Genomic DNA, 18,892 nt, shown 5'->3' on the forward strand with positions numbered 1-18,892 from the left:
AGATTATTAACCCTGACTTGGCTGACAATACATTTGAGTGAGAAAAATGTTTTCCAGTGCTCTGTACGAAGGGAAGAGTTTCTGCCCCATGGCATCCCTGTTTTAAAGGAGTAGTCTGCTCTTGCTTAGGAGACATCTACACCGACCTTGAAAGTAGGAGAGGAAAGAAAATGCTTAGTTCAAAGTATAACAGAAGTTATGCTAAGTGCACAACCCTACTTTAATATTGTTACTGACTATCAGAGAATTACTGACAGATGCATTGGTAATTTGTCCGCTTACAGAGGGAGCCATCCAGAAGAGCCAGTCCTGCTCTCAGGAAGAAGTTGATAAGCTGAACAAGGAAAATGCCAAGAATGAAAGTTCTGTTCTGCTTGAAATGGATCTACCCAAATTTCATACTGAAGGGCCAGTGGAGAAAGAAGAAAGTTTGGCTTTCAAAAGCTGTTACAAGTACAGGAGAAGCTCTGTTCAGAAATCCTTCACTACAGTAAAGCAGCAAGATGATGCTGGTGATAACGCTTGTCAGAGGGTAACTGGGCAGGAGATAGAGAGTGAGTCCCTAACAGACGGGGAGAGGAAGGAGGAACATTGGGTGTCTGGAAATGAAAGACAAGAGGAGCAGGAGAATGAAAGGGAAGGAAATGCTGGTAGGAGTGAAAAAGTTGAGGAACCACCAGCTCCTTCCCAAAATGAAGATGAGGCAGGACAAAGCCATGATCAAGAGGCACCAGACGGAAGGTAAGGTCGGAAGCTCAGGCTGCACATTCTTAAGACACATGTGTAGTTCAAGTTCCAAGTCAAAGTGGCTGGTTAATATAAATACTGGTGAAAATTCAGCCCAATACAAAAGTGTAAAATGAGTTTGTCTCTCTCATCTGAGCTCTAAGCTGAAATTATACCCTTAAAAAAGACAGGCAGACAATCTACCAGATATGGTCCTAGCAGTGTAGGTTATTTGCTTGGAAATAGCTTAGGAACATGGGAATTATATTAGGCTATTCATCTTTGAGGAGAATTCTTGCATTGTTATGCTTATATACTGCAGCTTCACATAACCTATGAGCAAAGTAAGGTTGGATTAGGCCATATACCAACTGGGAATTAAGTTACTGCAAAATGTAGTAACGTAAGTGATAATATATAACTGTGAAACTTTGCTGAGGCAATTAAACAGATATTTTTTTTTTACTGTAATTCTTTCTTTGCTGCACTGATATATGGCCCTTCAGGGATAAACCAGTCTAAGCTCTCAGGAACCTATATGAACAGACTGAAATCCCACTGCTTTCCCTGTGCTTTAAAGGTGAGATTGATGGTCAAATGTTAAATCAGAAGAACTCAGGAGAGGATTTCAGTAACGGAGAAACATTTTGCTGTCATGATTAACTCAGAGGTCATTTTTATTTCTCAAGATGAATGTTAGAACAGTTTATTTTACACCATGAAGCAAAATAACCTAATGCTATTTGAATGCAATAATTGTGTAGGCATTTTTCACCTATGTTTCTAAATTTGCTCTGCTTTAAGTGTACCCTGCTCTAATGCCATATTTTGTCCTTGCAGGTGTAAAGGCTGCGAAAAAGGTACAGGACATTATAGCTCAATTACTGAGCAGACCTGCCAATTTGAGCATAGTGGTAGCAGTAAGCCTCGAGTGAATGATGAAGGCCTAATGAAAGATGACAACAAAAAGAAAGGGTAGATGCAGAAAGTGTTGATGACATACGTAAAACTAAAAAAAGCTCCTACAGGAAGTATTCCTAAAGGCAAAGCATTTGATTCCACTGGTATTACAGTGACAATCAGAGACATCTGTAGAAGAAAATGATTTCATGATTGTAATTAGTAGGGGAAAAAGGTGTGCATGGTAGCTCTGATGGGAAGCAGTTGTTCATGGGCCACATCCTAAGCTGCTGGGAAACAACACGGTTCTGTTTGCTTCCATCTTAGAGGCTTCTGCCCTGGCAGAAATTAGACACAACTAATTTGCTTCTGCCACAGCTACTCCACTAATACTGTCCTCTTTCCCTCTTCTTTTAACAACAGAGCTAAAACTCCCAAGTACAGAGTAGTGGGAGAAATTATACCATGTGTGGCAAAATTGGTTGATCTATGGAAGTGCTGAGAACACGTGTTAACACAGAATTTGCAGTGCTTTGGATGTAGCCTGCAAAACCAGCTTGCTCATATTCACACCATTGCGATGTGAATTGAGAACGACTGCAGCCTATAAAATAAATGCCCGTTTTTGTGTGGAAGCCTGACTGATGATGTTGAGCAGCCTGATAAATGGTACTCATGCACTGAACTCTGGAGCAGTGTTCATGAGTGCTCATTTCTAATATTAGAGCTCCAGCTTGAGAATTTCAGTGCCTATCCCTGTATATGAAGTGATGCCACATGGAGAGGATGGCCTGAAGGATTTCAAGATGTATGTGTGTGCATGTGCATGCATAGGATTCAGAATAAATTTATTTGCTTTGGGGATGGGGGAGGAGTGAGAAAGTGAAACAGTTATTAGATGTTTGTGCTAGTCTTTTGTAGCAGGAAACAGGAGATAGCCTACCAAAACGTTAAACTCTGTAACCTGCCCTGAGCTCTGGCAGATTGTTGGGGATGACATTAAGGATAGACTGTCTTTCTTGGAGCTTCTTTGATCTGTTATGGGATGGTGTTCTAGAATAGGGAGAAATCCCCTCTGGTGTGCATGAAAAGAAAAAAGAGGGTCTGTCACTGGGAAAATCTTGAAGGCTAAACCTTGGGCATAGTTTTAAAGTGGCACTCTGGTCTCTTCAAAAGAACTCTTCCTTGGCCAAAGTTTGGTAGCATTTGGGAGCTGAGCTTTCAGAATGACATTTTCTTCTGTCACTTACATGCTGGGGAGCCTTGGACTTTAAGTTGTTAAGAGTCAAATTCTGCCTTTAGGATAGAGGTTTTCTTGGCATTTTGTGGGTCTTGGTAACAAGCAAAGGCCCATACTTAAGGGCGTGCAATTCAGACACTGCAGAATCCCAAGTAGGTGGCAAACTTCCAGAAGCCCCAGCTTTTCACAATTCCTTGACCATGAACTAACTTCCTGACCATGTAAGTTATTAACACTGTCAAAAAAAATATCTAGGTGCACAGCTGGTGTCCTGGAAAAATGGACATTCACTGTGAATAAGGACAATCTACTGCTACATTAATGACCAAAGTATTACTGCCAGCTACATGCTGTCATGTTTTTTTTTTTTTTTGTTGTTTATGTTTTTAATCATTTTCACTTGAGTAATGAATGGTTTTAAAATTGTTCAACAAGCATCACACGAAAGGGAGCCGGCATTCCAAACCAGAGAGCTCATGTTGAAATGCTGGGGCTCTAGCCCTCCTAACCAGTTGAAGAAGTATTTCTCACCTTGGTCAGCCAAAGGTCACTCTCAGGAATATCAATCAAATGAAAAACAATGTGGGTATGAAATTGAAGTCTCAACACCCTGCAGAAAAATCCAAAGAGAAATTAGGCACGCAGGGCTGGTCTCCAGCAGGGATTTTGACATCATGATGGCAGAATGGTCCAGCATGTGGAGGTCCAGACTGTAATACCAGAGACCTGCATTTGTGCTGAAGCTCCATAGCCGCTGCAGTGGGATGCTGGAAACCCATCTCTTCTCTGTGCCCCTCTTTACCTTTTATCTGCTATCCTTTTTTTAAGGACGGAAATTTTCTAGAGCAGCACATGACAGTTACCATATATCCTACCACACTAGGTCCTAAGCCGTACTGGAAGTCACAGGTGCTACTGGCCAGGGTGGAACTCCCTCATGTGCACAAGCTCTAAATGTGATCTTTAAAAGCGATGGCCACACTGTAGGGAATGACACATTGTGTCAATCGGTAGAGAAGGGGATTCTTCACTATGAACTGCAAAAGGTGGGAAATAACCTCTTTTAGCTGGGCCTAGAGGAAAGCTCAGCCTCTCTTCCTACCCCACAGGAGAGTTACAGTACATACTCATCTATTAATAGTCCAGGGGTGGGGTGGGGTGGGAGGTGGAGAAAAAGCTGAATTCCTTTGAAACAAATTGCTGAGGCCCTTTGTGGGCATGAAGTTATATTGGTTTAGTCTAGTGGTATTCACTTTGCCTCTTGCTACTGTTGGGTGGAAATGCTAACTTAATAAAGAAACCCTTGTCTTAGTAGTGGAGCTCCCCAACAACACCCTGTTTTCTGAGCCAGAGCTCCTGGAATAAAACTCTTCTTAAATAACAGAGAAAGACCTGTCTATAGAACTTAACAGTAGGTGTATTCAGTTCTTAAATGAGCTTATCTGGGGAAAAGAGGGACTAAAACATAAGATAGACAAGCGCTGCATGTGACCACTCATATGCTGTCTGTTTTGTCTTTTATAGATGGTAGTCCTACTCCACCAGCACCGTTTGATCACCGGATTGTCTCAGCCAAAAGGGTGGGGATCAGCAGTTATTATAATGTCAGCGAGAATGAAATCCTGGGAGGGTAAGTCAGGTGAAACCAGTCAACATGGAAAGCAAGGCACAAATTTACAGCCAAGCACCCTGGGAGGTGAATGGAAGCAACGTACCTCACTAGAGCTGAAGTCATGAAAGTCTTAAGCTCTAACAGTGCTTTAGAGAGGGCTGAAAACAGGAGGCTGATTTTACTGTGTGAGTGAACTTTGACTTCAGCTTTGGCACCAGCAGACTTGGCTTGTAGTTGGTATTGTTCTAGGTCAGCCAGCTGCCCTCAGGTTTTATGACGTGGCTCCTAGGATGCTGTAATACTTTACCTCACATCGCAGCCAGCAGATGTAGCAACATGTTGTAGCCTTCTTTCTCTCAGTGGGTCCGACCTCTGAAAACACATGCATGTGTTTAGATAGATCATGAGGTTACTTGATCTCTCATGCTGACACTGTTTAGGAGAGAGTGATATTGTCATTTTTGATGGCAGCATGGTCTTGGTTATGGGTTTGTTTCATCATGAAAACACAACCCTCTCTTGGAGAAGAATGATGAGATGGAGAGGGGAAGATTGTGCATGTGAGTGAGTTGTTATCCTTACGGTTTGTCGACTTCCCTGGGATTAGTCATTGCATGTTGCGAGGTGAGTGTAGTGAATCATTCAAGTGGGATAATATCAAGTAGAGCAGCGTGTGATTTTGGTGTACCTAAATGAGGAGCAGCAAGTCTATTCTACACAACAAAACGGCAGCAATAGAGCAACTGAAATGGAACCCAGCAGGGAGAAGATAATGTCTGTTGTTTATAATTCAGGGCTTACACTAGTACCATTGGTTGATAACATTTTTTCTCCTTTTTTCTTCTAGAGGGCGATTTGGTCAAGTGCACAAATGTGAAGAGAAGGCAACAGGTCTCAAACTAGCAGCCAAAATTATAAAAGCAAAAGGTCCTAAACAGAAGGTTGGTAGAGCATGATATTAGTCTTTTGTTCCCCAGTGGATTCCACCGTGTTCTTCAGCTACACAACAGACCTTGGCCAAGTGGCTCACAAGCCACCATGCTCATAGGACTTGCTGGATTACCATTGGCTCTAGTTCTATTTCCCTTGTCCTCTAGAACTTCTAGTAACTCATCAAGGTCCTCTTTTGGGGTTTCCTCTGTTAGTTTTTTTAAATCTTAATTTTTCCAATTTTCTTTTCTGCTCTTCATGTTTATTTGGCTTTCCTTTTTTGCTTTCTGCTGTTAATTCTGTTGGTGTTTGCTTTAGTGGTAAAAGCTTTTGTCAGGTCTGTGACACAGCATATTCCCAAGCACACTGTAGCCTTTGTTGAAATGACTTGATGTCACATTCTGATAACAGGCATGATCTGGGCTTCTGACATTAACACAAATACAGATGAGAGGAATTAGTCTGGCCTGTTTTGCAAATCTCATGGCCATCTGGGAATTGCTTCCACAGGAAAGACATGCATAGCACCCTTTGTGTGACAGCGGTGTCATTAATGGCATTCAAGGGTGGAATTTGTCTCAGCTAACTGGGGTTACTAAAATACAGCTGCAGCCAGGCTGATCACCAAGAATCCCCTTGTATTCAATGGAGAAATCAGAATTCAATGGCATCACCAGAGAATGATTCAGCCCATCCTAAACTGCACATCTGAAATAGCTGGGCTGAATGGAAGTACCAGTCTCTCTCCCCTGGCTGCAAAGGGAGGTTTTGAGGACTGTCCTGGACTTTTCTTACACAGCTTAATTTGGTACAACTACAGCTGGTCGAACCAAGTCCTGTTCTGCTTCACTCTTTTCTTTACATCCCTGTGAACCCACCACTTGTCCTTGTGAGCTCTCGCCTTCCTTTTTGCCCCAGATAGCTTATTACTGAAGCTGTCCCCCACCCGAGCTCCGAGTTCAGTCTAGTAGCTCCTATAGCCTTGAAATCCACCACTGCAGCAGCAAAGGAAAACCCTGTGTTTGGTTGACACAAGTGAAAACATGAAGATAATGTAGATGTCTGGTTCAAACTATGTCCTGTTTCATGTAGCTTTCTTAGAGAAAAATCTTCTGAAACAATACTCATGACTTTTTACAGGATGAAGTAAAGAATGAAATCAATGTCATGAACCAGCTGAATCACGTCAATCTCATCCAGCTATATGATGCCTTTGAATCTAAAAATGACATTGTACTAGTCATGGAATAGTGAGTGTTTTTTTTTTCTTTCCCTTTCTGTCTTTACCACTTTTGCTAGAATTGTCCATTTCCTTCTTACTTTCCCCTGAAATTATAAATAGAGCTTCTTACCGGTGGAAAGAACATGTAAAGATGTTCTCAGGAACAACAAAAGAAATGGAATTTAAGGGAAAAGTTTTCCCATCCAGCCATTTATGCATTTTTTCCAGTGATGTACCACTTTCCTGGTGCTGTAAAGCCACAGCTTCATTTGAGGCTAGAGCTGTATTATATATCAGCTCTCTAATTTCAAATTCTGATTTGTATCAGCTAAGAAACAGACCTCTCAGAATATCCTCTGTTCTGTGAGGCAAATGAGAAGACATCTTACACTGAAGAGGAGCCAGCTATAGGTGTTGTGCCTAATCATTATACTGGGTGCCTGAATGTATAAACCTGTTTTTTATGCTGTGTTATCAGGTTAATTAGGCACAAAATAGCTGCCTTAAAGTCAAGTTAAGCAGATGTTGTCTTAAGGAAACCAAAAAGGGTATAACTTGAACATTGAGAGGCATGGCAGAAGGTTCAAAGTTACATGAGTCTGGCTATTTTGGACATTCTCAGATACTCCTCTAAATTTGGTCTACGTGATTAGCATATCACAAAAGGGAAATGTCTGTGTAGCTATGAATGGGTGAGCTGGAGGCATTCTGAAATGTGAGAAGTTAAATCATTTTTGTTGACTTTAGATAGTTTCAAATTGAAATTTTGGGTCCTGTCCCTCTTAAACTCTGAGGGAGTAGACTGCAGATTTAAATACAGATTCTCCATCATGTTGTCTTGGTTTTCCATGTGAATTAATTAATTTCATTGGTACAAAATGATGACTTAAGACAGCATAAGGTTCAAATTTCAAGACTTTCATATTTATCAGTGGATGAGAGACTGGACTGTCAGACCTGGTAGAAATTCAGGCCAGTATGCATCAGAACCCAGTTCTTGGGAAGTTCGGATCAGACTACAAGCTCATACTGTAGACCCACCTTACTGAACTTGACTGTGAATGATTAAAATAGTCAATAGCATAAATTCTGTATTACTCTAACTGCATGGGATTGGATTTGGACTTAGTCACCACTTTATTGTCTTTCTTTCATCAGTGTGGAAGGAGGAGAGTTATTTGACCGAATTATTGATGAAAACTGCAATTTGACAGAGATGGATACTATCTTGTTCATAAAACAGATCTGCGAGGGAATTCAGTACATGCACCAAATGTACATTCTTCATTTGGATCTCAAGGTAGAGAACTGAGATGTATGTTTTGTGCAATGACAGCTGTGGAAATTCTTATTCTTAATGGTAGGCCATACAGTTTAAGAGATTCCCATGTCAGAAACAACAAAGGGCATTATTCTGCTTTCCTCAGATCAATGTGTATTTAATTTAACCACAATGAGATCAGTTAAATTACTACAGGAGTAAGTAAATTAGATGAGAATTGTGGGCATATGTCATCAAGCCCCACAGCACTTGAATTTTCCACAGACTGATTTTACAGAAAGCCAGCAGCTGGCTACAAGTACCTTCCTATTTTCAATTTTGATATTTGGATCTCAAGATACTGTGCAAATATTATTTAACTCAATGGCACAAGATCTCCATTTTACACATCAGCCGTGGAGTAGCAATTATCCCCATTTTTTACCATGCAGAAACCAAGGCATGAGTGAGTAGAACTAAATTCAAGGGTCATTCAGTATCAGTGGAAACCCTGCACATCTTTTTGAGGCATATGCTACACTGTCGTAGTCGTGACAAGGCTTCAATAGATAGCCAGCTTAAGGGAAAATACATTAAAATGTACTTTCTAAAATGAAAGGAATAAAAATGATCAGTGGCTAATGTAACAGATACAATATGTCTGTGTCAGGTTAGGCAATTAGTGTGACTGAAAGCTCAGAGAAGGGTAGCAGATTTTGTACCATGTGCTTGTTAGTTATCTGAACTGTTCAACTATATACACAAAAAGTCCCTTCACTTCTTTTTAAAAACAAATCCACCAATTTCACATACCTACTCTGGCTGACTGCTAATGGTTAACTGTCACCCCTTAGAAAACATTTGTTGTAAAGGTATTTTTATTAGACTGTACATGTGAGTTGGCTCTTTCTCTCTTAACCCAAATTTTATCAAATAAGAGACTTATTTCTTACCACTGTTTAGTGCCCAAATAAAATAGGATGATGTCTTTAGATTTATGACTGGCTATAAAGCTTCCTAGTGATCCCTGAGCTTTGCAACAAGGCAAAAAGAAACAAAAAGTATGCAAGATGGTTTTCTCTTTGGTGAGATTTTTATTACGGCTGCTTTTTTTGGCTTGTAATAACTGAGTTAATATAATACATCTTTAATGTTGTTAGCGTATACGTTATTGCAGTGGTTAAGCAAATGAGCAGATGCTTGTTAGGACCTGCTTCAGTCACTAATCAATGACCAGACTCACTTTTCTCTTTATAAAACATCCAGTTACCTAGAAACCTGTCAAGCAGAAGTTCACACGGTTCTTTGGAACACATTAATTATGTTCTTGGAGATGGCACAGTTTTAATAAGTCAAACTGCTGACAAAAAGATACATATACAATCCAAGAAATTCTTCCCAAATAGCTCTTTTCATGTGCTTGCCAGCTATGCCTTCTCCCTCCTGTTTTGCTTGTTCATAGATTGCTGTCAGTAACAAATGAGTTTCAGGAAGAAAGCTTGAAACTGAAAGAAAATCATGTTGACCATAATAATCCAGGACCTCAGAAACTATGGACATATGGTGTTTAAAGTCCTACATGTAAAATGAATTAGTAATGGTGACAAAGGTTAGCTAATGTTTTAAGTGTTGAGGGCTGTTTTGTTTCAAAGAGGACTCAATGAGCAACAAGACGGAGTAGCTATAAAACTGCTGGCAGTGAATATGAGACTGTATTTTAGGTATTTACATTTCAAAGACAATTGGCCAAATTCTGTTCTCAGTCCCTTCTGTATGAATATGAGTAATTCTAGGAGGTTAATGGATTCCTGCCAGGGAAGTGAAGAACAGCATTTGGCCCTATGAAAATCCAGAAGGATTTAACCTGTGAATCCTACCTTTTGCTAAAATATCTGAGAAAAGCATGAAGTTGATGTGATTAGCTTAATATATCACTGTTCAATCAGTTACTGCCAGAACATTAATGAACTCAGAAACTTAAAGCTGTAGGATAAACTTCAAAGCCCAACAAAGTAGGTTTGGTTTTTTTGTTTTGGTTTTTTTTGTTGTTGTTGTTGTTTTGTTTTTCTTTTAATAAAAAAATCTGGGTCAGCTTATTAAGGTCTGTAAAATCACAGTGCCAGCATCCTGAAACCCCATTTTAGAAGCCTGCATTCTCTGTCCCCCTCTCCTTAATGAGTTCTTTATCTAAACTGCTGCCTTACGTCAAATTGAAAAGTCAAGGAGAAGAAAAAGCAGTTGCAAGGCACAAAACACATGACCCCAGCTGCTGTGCGATAGCAGGGGGTGTACCCGTGCAGAGAAATCTGAACAAGGAGTAAAGCAAAAGGTGCTTATGAGATGTTTGCTGTGTTTTTAGCGTTTTTCTCCCTACAGTTTGGTAAAAGCCCAGTTTTCATACTTGTTTCTCACTGAAGTGTTTTTTTTATTTCTCTTGGCAGCCTGAGAATATCCTGTGTGTGAACCGAGCAGCAAATCAAATAAAAATTATTGATTTTGGATTGGCGAGAAGGTACATGCATGTGTTCTTGCTAATAGTAAATGAATTGGGAAACAGTGAAAAAAAGAGTATTATGTCTCTTCAGTGTCCTATTTGATACCTAATGGTCTCCTACTGTTCTTAGGACAGATTTAATGTGACTCTTTTAACCAGGGTTCTCTTTTAATAAGGAATGTTGGGAGCTGAGTAAAAAAGATTTGTTCTGAAACGTTTTTTCAGGTAGAAGGTTTAGAGAGGGCTGATTCTAACTAAGCATGCACATAAGTATCTTGCAACAGATAAAATGGACAAAATGGGTGGTACTTCTTGTCTGGTCTTGTCTCCAACATTACAAGAATCTTCAAAAGAGAGTGTAAGAGACCATCAAGGGCTGTTACCATATATCCCATGCTCTATCACCTCCTAGTTTAATTAGGTACCATAACTTCAGTGAAGGATTTACTGGTTAAAAATCCCATGCCTATGATATGGAGAAATCCCAAAAGGATAATAACAGCTGCTCTGAGAAGCCCTTGAAATCTGAATTTCTTCCTTTGTATAGCAGTTGGGTTTTGCCCTTAGCTATGACATAAAGCTTGCAAACATTTTTCATTCGATATATGAGTATATTTATTTTTACTTTGTACCTCTGTCTGTCCTTGTTTTCCTACTGAATTCCCTGTATGCTTCTAAAATCCCTCTAAGTGCTAGACAACTTATCATGCAACTTTAATTAGGGTTGTAATTGATGTCCTCTGTTAATGTTTTTATTTCCTAGATATAAACCCAGGGAAAAACTTCGAGTTAACTTTGGGACTCCAGAATTTCTTGCTCCTGAAGTTGTGAATTATGAGTTTGTCTCCTTTCCTACAGACATGTGGAGCGTAGGAGTCATCGCTTATATGCTGTAAGTAATTTCAGTATCTGCTTTGTAAGCTGTTTCTAGGTTGAACTCTGTCAGTCATCCAGATTTGTTGTTATAGTGGAAGATTGACAAAATCTGTACCCAAAATATGAAATGTAGGGTTCTTTCCAAATTCCACATTCAGTAATCTCTCCTCTTTTCCAATCACCATGATTTTTTTCTTCCTTGTTTCATTGCACACCTCTCATGAGTGAGCATCACACTTCCAGAGGAATATAGACTGCTTGGTAAGTTCCCAGTTGGTATGTGCAAGAGTTGTCAGAGGTCTAGAAAATATAACCTACCATGAAAGACAGTAATGCTTGGTCTGTTAGGGAAGAAGGGTGATTATTTAAACCTGCAAGTAGAAGAGAGAATGGGAATGGTCTGGAGACTTTCCTAGACAGTAACATATTGCAAGATAAGCCAAGAGTGACTAAATGATCATAGGTGGCACATTGGAGATCATGTACAGGAAAGGGAAAAGACAGGACGATTGAACATACTTCTTTTTATTTTAGCCTCAGTGGATTGTCTCCTTTTTTGGGTGATGATGACAATGAGACTCTCAACAATATCCTGTCCTGTAGCTGGGATTTTGAAGATGAGGAATTTCGAGGTGTTTCTGACCAGGCCAAAGATTTCATCTCAAAGCTTCTCATCAAGGAAAAATGGTATATAATCCCTGTATCTTTGAAACGTGTGTTCCATGCTATCATGTCATAGTTGTGTCACTTGTGCTGCTCCATTGCAAAACTATCATGAATTATCTAAGTTTTTTATGTCCACGTAGAATATTATAATGCCACTTCATAGATGCTGTTCATTGTGTCCATAAAATGCTCTGGAGTTATCTGAATACATTTTTGCTGTGAAGCAAAACTTACTTCATGGATTAGCTGCCATCTGGCGCAGTGTCCTGAAATGACAGCATTGCATGATGGCAGAACACATGACCTGTAGGAGATAATTGTTGAATTGTAAGATTCTGGGAAAAACACTTAATAGCATTCTGGTTTTCCTTTAGCTGGAGAATAAGTGCAACTGCTGCCTTAAAACACCCATGGTTATCAGACCACAAGCTCCACTGCAGACTCCAGGTCCCTAAATTTAAATATTCTTGTGCATTGTAGATCTGCTGTTGTCTTCTTCTGTTGCCACATCACTATTTGCTTTGACCTTTTTCTTAACTGTTTTTGAGTCTTCCTTGCTGCTGCATCTCTTGCCACTGTGAGCCGCATGTGTCTTACTGCTTTTTTTTAGCTGTTGTAATTTGCATGCTCATACTTGCTAATCAGTTCTTGCACGTCTGGGAAGAAATGTAACATCATGCAATTGCTGTGTGTTGCTGAGTGAATCCATTTTCTTAGCAAAATGAGACTATTTGCAAAATGAGCACTGAATTACCATATGAAAAGACTTTTTCAGCTGAGAATGATTCTGGTTCTTGCTTTGAAAACCCTTTCAGGCTCTCTTGAAGTTCCCTATGAGTGCTGCTAGATTTCATCCTACCTCTTCCCAAGGGATACCTTTCCCAAAAGAGCTTGGAACCTCACCCAGTACATATCTTTGTACTTAAGCACATTCCTGCCTTTCAAGGGAGCCAGTTTAGTGGGCAACACAAAAGAACACGAACAATTCAGCTGGGCTGAGTTGGAGAATCAACAAGATTTTAAAGCATTTTGATTATTCCTCTGTTAAGTAGTCAGTGAGTTGGGGAGATTCACACTGTTGATGAGCTTGCTGCTGGCTGATTCTAAGTCCATTCTGTGGTTCAGTGATTTGGGAGGGGATAATTTTATGGTTTCAGGATTTTTACAGCATTTGAGGCTCAATATTCACTTCCCCCTTTGCAAGCAAAGCACATCTATGTTAAATAAAATGACAACTGTATTGCCTAGGATGTACGTGTCAAGGTGCCTCTTGAACTAGAACCGTCATTAAGAATTAAGAGACCGTATTATTCATTATCAAAATAATCTTGTTAAAATAAGAGCAAAGATTGTGATGATAATAAAGAGCAGTAGCTTTGCTGATGAGATGGTGTGGGTTCTGGGCAGGATGGACCAAGCAGTGTCCTGACAACTCCATCTTGCAAGATGTTCCTGTTATACAGAGTGAGGATAAAAAGAAGTAGGACAAAATGAGAAATAGTATCAATCAAATAAATTATTGTCATTTGCATTGAAATTCAGTTTTCATTATAATCTCCCAGAACAGCAATGCCTGTAAGATTTTATTTTTAGAAGAATTTATTATTAGAAGATTTACAAGTGTCAGTACACGGTGAAAACAAGAGAGTTTGTCACTGTTAAGTACCTCCTCAGAGGGTTTCGTAGGATACACTTTGACTCCTTATTTGGGCTCCAGTGAAGCTCCGATTCCTGCAACCTGGGGAAGAGGCTGTCTTTTCAAATGCTGCAAGAACACAGGCTGCTTACCTGCTGTGCTGCTTCCTATCACCAATTTTCTTCTCGGGAAACCCTACCCTAATAGAAACTTTACAAGTCATGTTGTCCTTCGTAGCTCCTCCCCTGGTATTTTTTGTTCATACTTGTGCTTTGCAAAATAGCCTCACTAAACATGCTGATGTTGCAGTGTTCTGCCATTATCTTAACTAGAAGTAAGATCTGATTGATCTTCAATTAATGCTCCAATAATGGCGTTTTTCTTTTTTTTTGTTTGTTTTTATTTTCCCCTAGAAGAAGGCTAAAGATGACTGTGTGTCCCAGGCACCCCCGGCTCAATAACCTTTCTGAAAGAGCTGCCAAACAGAAGGTTTGTTTCAGGTCCCAAGTGTTTCTTTAGACATAAATACTGTATCCCCTGCAGAAGGGATCAGTGGGCAGCCGAAAACCTTGCATAGTGCAAAGCGCGTGGTCCAAACTGTATTCACCATCCCTGCTGTTGTCTGGAAAGCATTCAAAATGTAAATTGGCTCTATCACTTATACCAAGTCACAGCAATGTGCAAAAAAATTCATATCTAGGAAGCCATATGTGCTGCAAACCCTGGCCGCTTTAGAGGGAATGGTTATGCTCCCACTGGCTCTCATGGGGCAGGATTTCACCCAATAATTTTTCAGTGTTGAAAGCTTTCAGGTTTTCATGCTGTGGTTAGGAGTATGGTTTAAAAAGGGTAGAAATATGAAAAGTAATTACTTTTTAGCAGAGGCACGGGCCAGACCCTCAGGGCAGCTCCACTAACTATAGCGAAATGAAAGCAAGGTGTCCCCTGAAAGAAGCTGCTCCCCACTTTTGAGGACCCTATTCTGACAGGGGACTTCTGTGCCCTTTGAGCCTGTAGCAACCCAAACAATTTTGACAGACCATCTCTCTCTGTCCTTTTTTCTGGCTCCCTGTCTTTGCCCTTTCATTAAAAACCACTTCATTAGTGGTTCTCAGCTGGTTTGGTTGCCTCCCTTGGGGATGAGGGAGACTCAAGTCTGCTCTCATGTTCTGTCTCTGGTCTTTGACCCAAGTGTACTCACTCAGCCACTTTGAGATCAGGCTACCTCAGGCGGTACAGTATCCCCATAAACCAACACACCAATTCCCACAGCCACTTTTACCAACTACCACAGGAGTTGGTGCCTCTGTTGAAGGACCATGGGAACAACTCAAAGGCTCTCGGGGCATCTCTGGGCAAAACTCAGTGGAGGGTCAAGATGTGAATGAGGCTGAGAACACACACACTGTAAAACCACTTCCTTTTAGTTGTGCGTCATGAGTAATAACCAGGATGCCAAAATAAAAGCAGTCCACTTTTCATCACAAGCAAGTTTTTAGTGCTGCCATCATCCATCATCTGTTTGGTAGGACAAGTGATGTACTGGGTTTTGTTTGCAACAGGTTTTGTCCATAAACTCGTAAAACAGAGAGTATTGTAAGAGGTTGAAATTTTTGTTCTGTTTTGACTAAGATTAGAACAGGTATTATATAGTGTAGTGTAGTAACTCAGAAGTTAACGATCTTTAAATGAGCCGTCTTGGGGACTTGAAGCTGCCTTTCCGTGGTACACTGGGGGTCAGTGAGGACTAAGGTACCATTATTATATCCTACTTGCTCTTGAAGCCACATAATTTCCTGATACAGTAATGTCTGAACATCAACTTCTGTAGTGGGGATCCAGTGGGAATTAATACATCTTTGTGATCCTCAGCATTCATCCCCACTTCACTGATGCTGGGACAGGTTACACGGAGCTTTGGTCCACTCGCCTGTATGCACAGCATCTTTCTGAACAGGTTTTCCTGACCTACCTAGTTACAGTACTAGTGTTTTTATCTGGGTTTCTCATTTCAAGCCACTAGCTGCACAGCAACCAAATGGTGAAAATTCTCCCTCTCTAATGCAGGAAGCACTGTATTACACGATTTTCTATTACAACCAAAATCAACTTTGAGATAAATAGACTGTCCAACAGCAGTCAGAATTATTTTTAAATAAACTTTTTATAGCTTTGTAACATAGTAACCTACCCATGATCTAACTTGCAGGAAAACCTGGTTTTGGCTTTTGCAGTGTTATTTCCTCTGCGTGTGTTTTCTTTTTGGAGTTTATTTGAGTTTACTTAATGAGTGGATCTAAAGTCATAGCAGTGCTTTGTTTTTAAAGAATCCCTTTAGCTATTTTTATCAGGCAAGTAGTATGGTTACCACATTTAACCCAAAATAATACACTGAAGTGCCAGTTGATTTAGAACTGGCATTATAAATGCTTGCAGTGGTAACACAAATAAATGGAGAGGTTTGCAGCATGCCTTTTCATGCTATGATCTGTAGGACAAGGGAAGCAAAAAAGCAGAATAGCTGCATTTCAAGAGAGACCTCCAGGACCATTTCTCCACGTAACAAAGGGGCTTTTTCTTTTTAGTATTGTATAAAACATCTCACAAATAAGGTGGCCGCAAAACCCCTTTGTAAGCAGGACGCTTCAGTGCTGCTTTCTTTTCTTTATGCACAAAGAAACCACCGTGTGGTTGTCCTAGAACGCTTAACCGAATAAAAAAGTATACTGCTGAATTAACTGGATTCTTGTTTTGTTTATTTTGCAGAAAAGCTGCTGTGTGGTTACTGCTGCTAAGAGAGTTGAAAATATCAGCAGTCTTGGTGCTTTACCCCCCTGCCGTGACCGAGACTCCTACTAAATGGACCAACAGCACTTTAGCTGCAGGACAAGTCCCAGCATTGCTGAGCTGCTGCTTCTCTATTCAGCTGTTGAAAGAAGGAAAGTATTTCTCCAGGTTGCAGAAAGGTGTTTCTTCTGGAGCACCATGTTCTCCATATCTGGGAGTGCTACGTTAGCTTGGACTCATAACGAACTTCTCTCTATCTTGTCTTACATCCTCATTTACTTATCAAAGGCTCCTTAAGGTTCAAATTATCAGGTTAAATTGGCTGTTCCGCATCTCATCCCAGAAGGCAGTCTGTCACTGTGTTATGTCTGCAGCCGAGGCTGATTTGACACTGAAGTCAAATAATTATAAAAAAAAAAAAAAAAGGCAGCCAATTTAAAGCTGCCTGATGTAGAAGATTTGAGGTTTGTTTTTCCTGTCGCACTAAAATGAGCTAAGGATTAGCTCAACCAAAGGCAAAGCCATGTTAATGTAACACCAGGGGAAGTGAGAAACAAGGCTTTCCTTGCACATAGGTATACTCGATGCAACCATGATATGATACATTTTAGGATTCTTTAGCCTGGTAAATTACTGTTCACTTTAAATACACTTGGATTAATTAAACAAGGAAGAGAACAAGGCACTATTCACTTGTACCCATGCAGGCTCTGTTCTCCAATATGCAAGTATAATTCAGAGTTATTTTAACAGAGGGTGATTTTATACTAGCTAATTTGTTTAATGCTAATAGGACTGATTAAGACCATTGGCAAAAAGGAGAGTCAGTCCTCTGCTCATTATAACCTCTGGGTACAGGCCCAGATGAAAATCCTCTGTTTTTCTAAAGTTTTCTTTTCTAATCTTGCTGCCAAGCCTTTCTGATTCTTAACTAGATAAAAAACTGGGAGTCAGAACAGCTGAATGCTTTACCTGAGATTGTTTGAGTATGACTCATCGTTAAGTGAATCTGAGTCTTAGTTGCCTAGGCTGCGAAGTTAAAATAATGAGATTTATTCCCTGCTGTATATGGCTTTCTGACTGCTTGGTTTCAGAACTACATAAATGCAAAAGCTAGTGAATATTTTATTCAGTGATGCTGACTCATTGTGGTGCCTTTAGATTGTCTTTGATTAATCTGGTTCTGATCAAATTACTGGTTCTGATCAAATATTAATGTAGCTATCTCTATATATTTATCTATACATTTCATATGTATTTATATTTAAATTATGTCTTTTTTTAAAGGGGATCAACATAAAGACAAAACAGTATTATTCATCACCACCCAATGAATTGTTTTTCATACCTTTGTCCATTCTGGATAGCATTCATATTGAAATGAAAGGGGCCCATTAATGGGGTATCACAGCCATGACATTCTCTACATCCAGTTTGATCCAGTGTTTTAAAGCTGTTGTAGTAGATGTCTTATGACTGCTCCTGTACATGATTAGGGCTTTCTACGGTGAAATCTAAGAAATACCGATGTGTTGTACTAGTGGTTGCAAATATATGAGACCCACTACTATCACACAGTGACTCACCACGCAACTATGGTACCATGTAGAGCACTGCCACCTTCAAATCCTTATCTGTAGTCTTAATTAAAGCAAACTTTGACTAGCAGAAATGGAAGTTTCTTTGGGGAAAGATTAAGCAGTCTCAAAGCAAGAAGATGAGCGTATGACTCTTAAACAGAAATCAGGCTGCCTACTTTTAGTCACCATTTATATTTGCTTGTGCAAAACAAATAGAAAATCTACTGTTCTGTTAGAGCTGGCGTTCCTACTCCTGTTCTAACTGCCTTCAAGATATTGTAGCTTTTTGTATAGTAAACAACTCAATGATCAGACTATAATGCAGCAAACCACTTTGGAATGACAAGATCTCTCATTATGTACTTTAGTGCCAGTGTTGTAGGTTTGGGTTGGGAGTTTTGCTTTTCCTGTGGTAGATTTTACATGGGTATGAATAAATAGCATGTCATTTTGAATCTTACTAACTATACTAAAATAAAAGTTGTGACTATGGTCTTACCTGCTTTGTTGCTCAGTTGAAGTAAGAGGATTTGTCATTTGTGGATATATACATCTGAGTAGTAATTAAGAGCTTAGTGCCATAAAGATCAGCCCTGTCTTAGAGTGTGTTGCACTGTCAGCCACAAATCCTCCAGCAGCCGCAAGAGAACGTGGTCTGTTATCCACATAGTTCATCCATACAGCACTCCGTCAGAAATACACACACATGAATTACTAGGGCGGGTAGAAGAGCTTGATGTATCTCACCCACCGTGTGAAGTTAGGCCCTTTTACAAGGCATGAGTTGAAGAGGGGGCACCTCACCAGCTAAACAGGGCAGTATGCTAATATACTCAAGGGATTTAACTTTCATTCTTACTAACGTAAATAGTGACGATCACACTCTTGAGTCTTAACTGCCCCACTCTTTCATCCTTAGAACAGCTCCTGTAGTGAGGGGTGAGGTTGAGGTGGAGACAGTT

The 18,892-nt window shown here is 40.0% G+C and overlaps 1 protein-coding gene across 1 annotated transcript; it reads left to right on the forward strand.

Annotated features, from left to right (window-relative positions):
* Positions 1-302: 302 nt before the first annotated feature.
* On the forward strand, positions 303-12,407 carry MYLK4 (myosin light chain kinase family member 4). Its single transcript, XM_027781785.2, has 10 exons — positions 303-741; positions 1,567-1,586; positions 4,391-4,496; positions 5,326-5,419; positions 6,549-6,658; positions 7,789-7,930; positions 10,333-10,403; positions 11,149-11,277; positions 11,796-11,948; positions 12,302-12,407. Exons 1-10 carry the CDS (start codon positions 380-382, stop codon positions 12,405-12,407), a joined length of 1,293 nt encoding a protein of 430 aa, XP_027637586.2. The 5' UTR covers positions 303-379.
* The last annotated feature ends 6,485 nt before the right edge of the window (positions 12,408-18,892 follow it).

The sequence above is a fragment of the Falco peregrinus genome, chromosome 3, assembly GCF_023634155.1.
Source record: "Falco peregrinus isolate bFalPer1 chromosome 3, bFalPer1.pri, whole genome shotgun sequence".
NCBI classification, from domain to species: domain Eukaryota; kingdom Metazoa; phylum Chordata; class Aves; order Falconiformes; family Falconidae; genus Falco; species Falco peregrinus.

What these genes read in the sequence shown, in the direction of transcription:
- MYLK4 (XM_027781785.2), top strand. Translation starts at nt 380, where the DNA reads ATGGATCTACCCAAATTTCATACTGAAGGGCCAGTGGAGAAAGAAGAA. An exon ending in CAAAAGGTCCTAAACAGAAG is followed by an intron (nt 5,420 to 6,548) that starts GTTGGTAGAGCA and finishes GACTTTTTACAG; the next exon opens with GATGAAGTAAAGAATGAAAT. An exon ending in TTCTTCATTTGGATCTCAAG is followed by an intron (nt 7,931 to 10,332) that starts GTAGAGAACTGA and finishes TTCTCTTGGCAG; the next exon opens with CCTGAGAATATCCTGTGTGT.